This window comes from Clupea harengus, chromosome 21 (assembly GCF_900700415.2).
Source record: "Clupea harengus chromosome 21, Ch_v2.0.2, whole genome shotgun sequence".
NCBI lineage: Eukaryota > Metazoa > Chordata > Actinopteri > Clupeiformes > Clupeidae > Clupea > Clupea harengus.
This window is the reverse complement of record NC_045172.1, coordinates 9,228,611-9,239,970: the sequence shown is the minus strand read 5'-3', so window position 1 is coordinate 9,239,970 and position 11,360 is coordinate 9,228,611. Positions and strand designations below refer to the sequence as shown.

The 11,360-nt window shown below is 47.7% G+C and overlaps 1 protein-coding gene across 7 annotated transcripts in view; it reads left to right on the top strand.

Annotated features, from left to right (window-relative positions):
* The window catches only part of il1rapl1b (interleukin 1 receptor accessory protein-like 1b), a 261,412-nt gene that overhangs the window by 230,230 nt on the left and 19,822 nt on the right, over nt 1-11,360 (top strand). For all 7 annotated transcript variants that reach the window (XM_012837302.3, XM_031558959.2, XM_031558956.2 and 4 more), the window contains 2 exons: nt 4,406-4,538; nt 11,137-11,282. In XM_012837302.3, coding sequence (XP_012692756.1) covers nt 4,406-4,538; nt 11,137-11,282 — 279 coding nt within the window. The remainder of the gene's footprint in view (nt 1-4,405; nt 4,539-11,136; nt 11,283-11,360) is intronic.

Below are 11,360 nucleotides of genomic sequence, written 5' to 3'. Positions count from 1 at the left end.
AGCGCAAAGCGGCACGACCTGGAGACAGAGGCGATGTGGGCCGTGAAGGTCAGTTGGTCATCAATAATGACCCCGAGGTTTCTTGCTGTTTTGGATGGAGCAAGAGATAGAGTCAGTATTGATATTGATGTTGTGGTGGATGACCTGTTTGGCTGGGAAGACCATCAGTTCCGTTTTGGCCAGGTTCAGCTGAAGGTGGTGATTTTTCATCCATGTGGATATATCAGCGAGACAGTCCGAGATCCGCGCCGAGACCGTGGTGTCCTCAGGAGGGAAAGACAGAAACAGTTGAGTATCATCGGCATAACAGTGGTAGGAAAAACCATGCGAGCGGATGATAGGGCCCAACGAGGTGGTGTAAATGGCAAAGAGAAGTGGTCCCATCACCGAGCCTTGGGGCACCCCAGTGGTGAGGCGGTGAGGTACAGACAGCTGACCTTGCCATGACACGTTGAACGAGCGCCCAGTGAGGTAGGATTCAAACCAGGAGTGCGCATTGCCAGAAATGCCCATACTTGACAGTATGGACAGAAGGATGCGGTGGTTGACTGTATCAAACACAGCTGATAAGTCAAGCAGGACGAGAGCCGAGGATTGAGCTGCTGCTCTAACTGTTTTTAAGGCCTCCGTTACAGACAACAGGGCTGTTTCGGTGGAGTGACCGCTTTTGAATCCAGACTGGTTCGGATCGAGGAGATTGTTCTTTGACAGGAACTCGTGACCTGTTTGGAAGCTGCCCTCTCAATGGTTTTAGATAGGAGCGTGAGAAGTGAGACCGGTCGATAGTTTTCCACCTGAGTGGGATCGAGAGACGGCTTCTTGAGCAGCGGCGTTACCCAAGCCACTTTGAAAAGAGAAGGAAATGTTCCAGAATTAAATGAAGCATTAATCACCTGTGTTATTGCCGGTAAGACGGCAGGCGATATGGCTTGAAGGATGTTGGATGGGATGGGGTCCAGCGGGCATGTAGTTGGACGGCTACCTGTTAGGATTTTGGAGACCTCACTCTCGCTGAGAGGGATGAAATGAGGAAATGATGAGCCATTGACGGTTGCGCCCTTAGGGGGGGGAGACAGTTGGTCGAACTGTTTCCCCATGGCTGCCACTTTCTCTGTGAAAAAGGAAGCAAAGTTATCAGCAGTGAGGTTAGTAGCTGGGGGAGGAGGAGGAGGGTAGAGCAGAGTTTTGAAGGTGGAGAATAGTTTCCGAGCGTCAGTTGCACCGTTGATTTTGTCATTGAAAAAAGCCTTCTTAGCAGCAGTGATGCTGGATGAGAAGGAGGCCAGCAGTGTCTGGTAGCTTGCAAGATCGTCCAGTGCGGCAGATTTGTGCCACTTTCTCTCAGCCGCTCTGAGATTGGAGCGCTGCGTTCGGAGGGTATCACTCAGCCACGAATGGACTGGGTAGACTGGGTAGATCGAGCAGGTCTGGTGGAAAGTGGACACAAGCTGTCCAAGCATGAGCTCAGAGTGGAGCAGCGAGCTTCTGTGGCATCATTGACACCTAGTGAGGAGAAAGTGGATAAAGGTGGAAGAGCAGAAGAAACCAGAGAGGAAAAGTGGGTGGGAGAGAGGTTGCGGAGGTTGCGCCGGAACGAGACCATCGGAGGGGGGACAGAGGGTTGCTCAATGAGCCGAACATCGAAGCGAATGAAGAAGTGGTCCGAGCGATGCAGAGGGGTTACCGTTAGGTTGTCCGTGGTGCAGTTCCGAGCAAGGATGAGGTCAAGCTCTTTTCCTGCTTTGTGAGTTGGAGGAGTGGGGACCTGTTGTAGGTCGAACGAGTGAACCAGGGTTCGAAAGTCAGCTGAGTTGGGATTGTCTAGGTGGATGTTCATGTCGCCAAGGATGAGTGTTGGACACTCCTGCTCAGGGATGGATGACAGCAGGGTGTCCAGCTCATGGACGAAACCACCCTGTTGTCCTGGTGGACGGTAGATAACAATCACATAGGTTTTAACAGGAGCAGTTACCATAATTGCATGATATTCAAAGGAGGCATACCTATTTGAAGGCAGCAGTGGAGTGAATTTCCAGTTGTCTGAAATCAGCAGCCCCGTCCCACCTCCACGACCAGATGGGTGGGGAGTATGGGAGAAGGCATAGTTGGTGGAGAGTGCTGCTGGGGTAGCATTGTCTTCAGGTGTGATACATGTATACTGTGACACAGATTGTGACTATCCTTAGCTAAACAATGTGTTTTCTTAAGTTAACTTTGTGGTTGTTGTGCGAACACTTGTGATCTCTGATCGATAAAGCTAACTATGGTTAGCTTCTGCCGACCTTGTGAAATTGGTGACACATTAGCTAAGCTAAGCTCCTTCACTCTATAGACAAAAACTTGTATACTGCTAAAACTTTCCAAATTAAAATGCACACTCTGTTTCTGTTCCATGCATGCGAGTAGTAACGTAAAACATGAATTCTGACTATTCTGACAGCAATTGTTTGGGTCACAGGGTGCACCAAAACGAGGAAGTCGCATAAGCTAACCAAACATCCTGTACTGAACAGTTTGGTACAAATACACATACCGTTACACCTCTATCTGACACCCACACATACAGAGACATGCACACACACACACACACACAGTGCACAAAATATGAATGGAACAGATGAAATCTCAGTGTCTGCACGTGCCTGCGGTTCTGTCGGGCCTGATGACACAGTACGCTGACCTACACACGCCGGGTATGACCCTAATGGAGCCGTCACTGAGGAATGGATGACTCAGCCTTAGTCACCGCGCTGCCTCTGTCACCACACACACACACACACACACACACACACACACACACACACACACACACAGGCCCACCTCCAGGTCTCCTTTAGAATGAGTGTACACTCAGAGAGTGTGAGCCATGTCCCCAACCCCTCAGGTGTGTCTGTTGGAGAGATGATGAATTGGAAGCTTGCTAACCCTGAGTGGCCCTGTTTGGGATGGTGGTAGAGAACTTAGTGATCTGAATCTGCCGTGTAGATGACAAAGCTGAACTTTACCATCTTCAGTGGGGCTTTTTGTGAGTAGAGAATCCTTAGACCTTCTTATGAGGATACACATTCTCATAAAAAAGGTTCTGTTTGCCGATTATGGTTCTTGCATAGAGTGGAACCTGAGTGTACTCTTTTCCACCAAGGCACTGTCAATAGTTGACCTTGGGTGGCCTTATTCATCTAAAAGTGAAATATCCTCTAAAAGGGAAATATCCTCTCCTCATTGGTCACGGTCAGCAATCTTTTACAAAAAAAGCTACCTCGCAAAACAAGCTGCTTGAGCCTCTTTGGCGTCATTCAGTTTACATAAGCTTCATGCGGTGATTATGCACTAAAGTTGGACAGGGCTCTTAACTCTCATGGTGTGTTTTCTCCTTCTTTTTCTTCTTCTTCTTCTTCTTCTTCTTCTTTTTCTCTTCCTCCTCCCTCCGGTGTGTGTCAGTGCAGTAGTCTTTTGGCTGACCTTGCTGGGACTGCACAGACTTTGAAAGGGAGGTCGGCATATATATTCAAGCAGGGCCGAAGCACGGCGAAAAGCTGTTCTTTATGGATTATGTGTCGGCTGTCGGACAACTCTGCCCTTTCTCCCGCACGTGGGGCAGGGCCCATGATGCGGCTGGAAAACGCCAAAAAAAGAGCTTCATAGCTGGAGGCTATGGGGGCTCCCACATTGGATGTAGAATGATACCTCTCTCCCTCTCTCTCTCTCTCTCTCTCTGTTAGTATCCTCTCTAATGCTCAAGGGACTCTGGCTGTTACGTGTCTATTGTGTTTGTTTTGACATGTGCTCCTTGTGTTTTTGTTATGCCATGTGTTTTCTGTTTTGTTCTGACACTCCGCCCCACCTGCCTTGTCACTTCCTGCATTTCCCTGTCATCATCTACCACACCTGTCCTGTTAATCAGTCTACTTGTTGTCCTGATTAGTTTCTCCTGCCTCCTGTTTGCTTCCCACCAATTATCTGTTTCCCCTCCAGTATTTAAGTTCAGTCTGCCCTTTGTTCTATGTCTGGTCGTAACCTAAGATCTGTCTGAAAGAATCTGTCTGATGAACCTGGATTGTAACTCGTCTGTTTTCTGACTATCTGCTGGCTTGAGATAAGTTGTTGTTTTTGTGTTTCTTCGTCTGCTCTGACTGCTCTGAGTTTTTGGATCTTTTGTGCGTTACCTTTTTGGATCTTTTGTGCGTTACCCTTTTGAATTTTTTGGATCTTTTGCGTGTTGATTTTTTGAACTTTTGATTGACCTTTGTTGTACAAATAAACCCTAATTTTTCCCCGCATTTTTGGTCTGCATTTGGGTCTCTTTTCCTCCGGAGCATAACACTCTCTCTCTCTCTCTCTCTCTCTCTCTCGCTCGTGTTTTTTCTTTCTTTCTCACCCCCATCTGTCTGTTGTTCCTCTGCAGGAAGTCTGGTGAACCTCACCTGCCGAGCGTTCTTTGGCTACAGCGGTGACGCGAGCCCCCAGATCTACTGGATGAAGGGCGAGAAGTTCATCGAGGACCTGGATGAGAAGCACGTGCGGGAGAGCGAAATGAAGTAAGGACAAGAGATGAAAGGAGATGGATGAGTACCAGTTCTGTGTTATCATGTTTGTGTTATTGTCATTTACAATTTATATTAGCATCTTCTCATTTCACTAACACTTTTTATGATAGACCCTCAAATTCAAAGCAACTTGAAGAGTAATAGCAAAGCTCTAATGTAAAGGACATTAACAGACTTGACCCAAAGTACCTAACAACGTTTTAATGAGATATTGCCATTGCATGCTTTTAGAGAGGTGATATCAGTTCTACTTTGCTAATCCTTTGATGGTGTGACAGTCACATAAAGCAATGGGAAGATAACTGGGCTAGCTAGCTAGTTAGGCTTGCTGGTCTTTTTAATGACACCATTCACCAGACCCATACAAACCTGCCAATCCAGCTAGTTTATTTTCACTCAGTTTTACTGCAGGGCTCTGGATATTGCCTTTCATAACAAGGTCATTGCCTTTGTTCTCATAACACATGCCGTTATTTCCTATCATACAAAGCACTTTGACTACATGTTCTGCATGGCAAGGGCACATTCAGGGGATCAGACGTTCTGCAGTGTTGGGCCTGCCCGTCATGAATTATGTCTTTTTATGCAGAATTTCACATCAATTGCAGATTTGTGGTTCAGGGGTTGATGCGATATCTGGCTGCCGTTTTTGTTAAATACTACCCAAAGAGCTGTTGCTCCAGGTTCGGAGGCAAATTTATGAGTGCATAGCCGGAATTGCTGAACAGTAAAATATCCCATTAAATTCTGTTGCGGCTTCGGATGATTTTAAACAATGGAGCTGGCACAGGGTGAAATATGCGTGTGTGTGTGTGTGTGTGTGTGTGTGTGTGTGTGTGTGTGTGTGTGTGACAGAGAGAGACAAAGAGAGAGGAGATAGTGGTGTGTATGTGTGTGTATATCTGTGCATGTGTGGAAATGCAGAGGAGGTGTAATTCTCTCTTTCTGCAGATATACACACATCAATGTGTGTGTTTGTGTGTGTGTGTGTGTGTGTGTCTGTCTGTGTGTCTGTGTGTGTGTGTGCGTGTGTGCGTGTGTGTCTGCATGCGTGTCTGCACACACATAACACTCCCATCGCACATGAAGGTCATGATCATTTAGCTAAATACACAAGGTGACACCAACTGCACCGTCCCAATCTTTTAATCCCCCTGGTCCCCAGTCTGCATGCTCCTTACTCTTCCAAAAATCCACAGGAGAAAACGACAGCACCCCACCCCCCCACCCCCCCATCTCACCTACTCTCTCCCTGTCAGCCCTCATCTCTGAGAAGCCTCCTCTCCGCTAATAATATTGATGAATCTTTCATATTGTTTATCAATAATGCAGCAGGGCATGGAGTCTTTAGTCTGGTCTGAACGCAAGGCAAACGTTCCCAGGCCTCTGCAACACACCATTTAGTTTCTCAATCCGGCATCACTCAGGAAAATTGATGCAGGAGGTGACAAAGGCTACAGTGCTAAAGAGCCATAATGGTGGACTCTGGGGTTTTCGCCAGTTTCCCTGACTCCCCACAGAGACTATGGTGTCTCAATGCAACCCACTCCAGGCAGAAGGGATGTGATAGTATCCGTCAGCAGCACTACCGCCATGTCTACTTCAGCACTACGCTTCCAGCCAGGACTTCACAGGCTGTTCACCAACATGTCATGCAGTCACATCTCCACACAAGCAGTGTTTTGCGCCATCACCCCACCATCACCGCGGTTACTCACATAACACCCAACCAAGTCTGCCATCACCATCCGTCACCAGAATAAAGGGGAAAGTAGCCATTTGATTATTAATGCGTGGAAAGTTATCAATCAACACAACTCGATACATCACAGGCGTGTAATTGCCCCCTGCGATGCTCCAGCGAGTACTTCACGCTTAAATTAGTCATTGTATTAGTGTGCTCCTGGAAGCTAATGAGCCAGTGTTTTTTTGCTAAGTTCACTAAGACCTCTGAGAAGCTCCAGACCCTCCTACTTCATCATATACACAGAGACACACACACACACACACACACACACACACACACAGAGAGACACACGTACACACCCCATCTCAGGGTGCTGCGTTCAATGACACGAGAGAATCTCCGAGCTTGGCTAATGAAATCTAATATAAAGGTTAACACCAAACATTAAGTCAGACAAACACAGAGAGAGAGGGAACGGGAGAAAATGACTTAGTCAATGGCATGGCATTTACAAAGTGAAAACATCTCTGTTCGACTCACAACGTTTAACCCCTCACTTCCAAGAAAGCTCTGCTGGTGAAGGAACCGAACCGGCGAAAGCCCAAGTAAAGAGGAACGAGGCAATAGAACAGATGCTGAGAAAGCAGAGCAACAGATAGAGAGAGAGAGAGAGAGAGAGAGATATCGATCGATCAGGAAAGGAGAGAAGGGAAGATAATTGTTTGGGCGCAGGAATGACTGATGAATACTACTGGTGTGTATAATCTTCAGTTCAGAAAATGAAGGTCCCTCAAAAGTACGGTGATGTCAACCGTGTTCGCTTGCTAATTCACACAACCCTGGAAGCCAGAGGTGTTCCTAATGAGTCCAGTCATCAGGCGTGTGGATGAAAGGCACAGAGTCAGGAGAGTGCTTGCGCTCCCTGTGAGAGCGGGAGAGTTTTTATACCTTTGATTGGGTGTGCTGTTGATCCAGCTGAGAGAGAGAGAGAGAGAGAGAGGGAGGAAGAGATGGAAAAGGAGAGGGAGAGCAGCTTGCGGTGTGACAGATGGTCGCGCTGACGAGTTTCTGTATTTGTGCAGATCTGTTTGAGCAGGGTAGACGTGAAATCGTAGTGTGGGCCACGGGACTTCATCCAAGGCAGAAAGACAGAATATTTGTGTGTGTGTGTGTGTGTGTGTGTGTGTGAGCGCATGTGTGCATGCATGTACAGTGTGTGTGTGTGTGTGTGCGCCAAGTAGGTGTCCTGCACTTGTTTCAGAGCTCCAATGGCCGTATCTGATGGTGTGTGATCTCGGCGGGGTCTCCGTGTCACCCCCGCTCATCTCCTCACGCGCCACCACGCGCCACCACGTGCCACCTCCTCTCCGTGTCATCTCCTCACGCGCCACCACGCGCCACCTCCTCTCCGTGTCATCTCCTCACGTGCCACCGCGCGCCACCTCCTCTCCGAGTCATCTCCTCACGCGCCACCACGCGCCACCTCCTCTCCGAGTCATCTCCTCACGCGCCACCACGCGCCACCTCCTCTCCGTGTCATCTCCTCACGTGCCACCGCGCGCCACCTCCTCTCCGAGTCATCTCCTCACGCGCCACCACGCGCCACCTCCTCTCCGAGTCATCTCCTCACGCGCCACCACGCGCCACCTCCTCTCCGTGTCATCTCCTCACGCGCCACCACGCGCCACCTCCTCTCCGTGTCATCTCCTCACGCGCCCCCACGTAACCAAGGCTCTCTGGGCTCTCTCCTCCGTCTCCACGCCTCCCCCTGTGTCCTTCATACGCCATCACTCATTCTCTCTATCTCTCCGTCTCCTCAGACAGACGTCTCCCTCTCTCACTCTCTTTCCTTCCGTCTCTCTTTGGTCACTCCATCAGCATCTCTCTATTTAGGTCCCCTATTCCCTCTATCTCTGTGTCTCTCTGTCTTCCTTCTATCTTTCCAGCTCTTTCCTTGTATTTGCCCCCTCTTGTCATTTCTTCTTCTACTCTCTTATTCTCTCTTTCTTTCCCTTTTCGCTCTCTGTCTCTTGCTCTCTGCATCTGTATCCCCCCCTCCACCCTCTTGATTCTTTGATGCGGCTGAACACACTGAGCTCTAATGGTGTGATGCAGCTTCTCTCTCAGAAGAAGAAGAAGAAGAAGAAGAAGAAAAAAACCAGCCATGTGGTGACAGATCTACCCCGCCATGATTCGCTAAGGCTTTTTACACCAGTTTAAGTCCATGTATCGACACACATGGCTGGGACAGAACCCTCTGTCACAGTGACCCTCTTTAAAAAGCCATCAGTCGCAGATTTATCCCCAGATACCAGGCTCCCGTAGCCTCCCCCAGCCCGCCTGACTGACCAGCCAGCAGGGGAGGGACGAGGCTTTTGAAGGCTGGGGAGAGGAGGAGAGGAGAGGAGAGATGCTATTCCTCTTTAATAATGCCCTGTCACATATGTCCTGCTTCAGTTATTATCCTGAGTCTATATCTCCCAGTTCAGTCTTCATCGAAGGTTTATATCATGGCCATACGATCTCATTGAAAGCGAGGTCAGTTGACTTGGCTGTACTGGCCACAGAGTGGAGTGGATGTAGTCACACAGCAGCCGGAAGTTTGTTCGAAATGGAAGCGCCTCCACCAGGCAGGTGTCACTTGGAGGTTTCTTGAGTGGGACGAGCGAGTGGGTTTAAATGCAGACAGGACATATTTATCCCCTTCATCACAGTCCACTGCCACTGGGGGAAGACACTGCGTCATTCATCCAGTGATTACAGGGGCCTTGTAAGAGCGCTGGCACTCGACTGAAGCCCGGGGAACATAAGTGCGTGCCGTGCTAATGCTCACTTTACTCTCCGACAGCGGCCACAGGGGTGATGGTAATGTGCTAGCAGTTTTTCTTCTTTTTCTTTTTTTTTTGCAGTGCTGTTAGCGCCACAGCGTTTATTTTAGTTTTTTTGAAGCTCGCATTTGGGTAGGCCTTGTAAGGACACACCGGCGGGAAGCATCCTTCACGGCTGATGTTTCATATGCACTTATGGATGACCCCCCCCCATCCCCATCCCCATCCCCATCCCCACAGTCTGCTTTAGTGTGACCCACAGAGTTCCCTGGCAATTCCCTGCCCACTGACTAGCGGTTCACTTTAGCCGCTAAAGTTTAGCGTATCATGGAGGCACTGACGGAGCCGCCTCATTAATTCATATGTTCATTTTTGGGTGCACTTAAAAAAAATTCCAAACAGATTTTTCATCATGATATCAAAGAATATCTTCCCGTTTAAGGTCTGTATGAAAGTTACCAATGTTTTATGCAACAGTTCTGGTCGACGGTTTATTAATTTCTGATTGGACAAGAGGCTTTCCATGAGTTTCCATGCTAGTAATCATAATCACTCTGGGTTTGATATACTTGAACCGTTGAATTGTACAATGTCAACATTCCATTCATTCAAAGCGAGAGATCAGAATGGTATACATCGATTTTATAATGTTACAGTTGACTGTTTTCTAGTTAAGAAAGGGAGCAATGAGAGAATCGGAAAGAAAGAAACAGAAAAAAACACAATCTGGTGTCTTCAAACTCAATTAGTAGAACTGTTGTAGAAAAGGAATTTGACACTGGTGTTTGTTGGGTTGGTAAAGTATCCCCTCCCGGCTGTGATGACCTGCAGCACTTGGCTTCCAGCCTCCCGGCCTCCTTCCTACGGCCAAATCACAGCTGTGAGGATGTTTCTCACTCGTGTCATATTGCTTGAATAATCCACCATCTTAATAATACCCTGAGGCTGAAACTATTTTTGATAGAGTATAAAGGTCTTCAATGAATACTGGTTACTGCAATAACATGCAATAATTTCATCAAAACTCCTGCTATTAGCATTTTAGTGATCAGCATAGCTATTAGCCCTGTAGTGATGACCATGCCATCTACTGTAATTTGGTCAATCATTTCTGAATATAATCTAAACTAATCAGGTCATATAACCTGCAGTCATATAACCTGCAGTTCGTGTTACTGGTAAAATGCAAAAAAACTCTGTTGTTGAATGAAATGACTGATTCTTCAGCCCTGTGAATCGCTCCTTTGTAATTAATCTCATACACTTGAGCCAGGGCAATTCACTGAGTCCTGTGGTCATGATTCATTTTTATTAGCCATTCTAGAGGGTCCTCAAGGGAAACGGCAAATGCTCCCGGAAGTAGATCCCAACACCCCCATTCCCATTCTCTCCCATTATCCCCTCCAGTGTCATAAAATTGCCACAAATGCTGGTATCGGTAAATATAAAGGAAAAGATAACCTTATTTTTCCATTTATTCCGCCAGCCTCCTACAAGCCTCGGCAGTAGAGGTTCATTTACTTTAAGGAGTATTTTTTTCTTCTCTCTCTTCAACCCCCCCCCCCCCCACCTCACCATCCTTGCACGACTCCAGTTTCCATGGCAGCCGTTATGAAAAGCTACTTTTTTTAACCTCATTATTTAGTTATCTCCCCTACTGTGCGGGCAAACGCTAGCTGTTCTGATTTGTCGTTCCCATCTTTCCCTCCATCTCTTTCCTCTCTTTCGCTCTCAATGGTCCATTAACACTGCTTATTGATCCCCACAAATTTGATGCACACAGAGTGTGTGTTTAACAGAATTTGGATGCATTTACTAGTTTAGTCGAGGGGTGCTTCAGTCACTGCTTTACAGGGTTGTATTGATCTGTACTCGCTCTCCAATGCTTCCTTAGTAACCCCCTGCATATCATATCCCATTCATGTCATGCCTTGAAGTGTGCCCCACTCGGCACGTATCCAGAAGGATTCCCGAGCACTCATGGGTAATCATCGTGTCACAATGAATGTGTAATGATGGGCTCTAATCACAGCGAGTCGTCGCTGAGCACATGTGCTTCCTCTCCACGTTCTAGAACAATCCGCGAGCACCTCGGGGAGCGGGAGGTGTCTATCTCCTTGATGATTGAACAGATGAAGGAGACCGACTTGGCGAACTATACCTGCTACGTGGAGAATAACCACGGCAGACGGCAGGCGACCGTCCAGCTCACAAAGAGGGGTAAGGCACTGTCTGTTAACTAAAGTGTAACAGTTAAGATACCTGAAACTGCATGATATTCAAAGTTTCTCCCATACC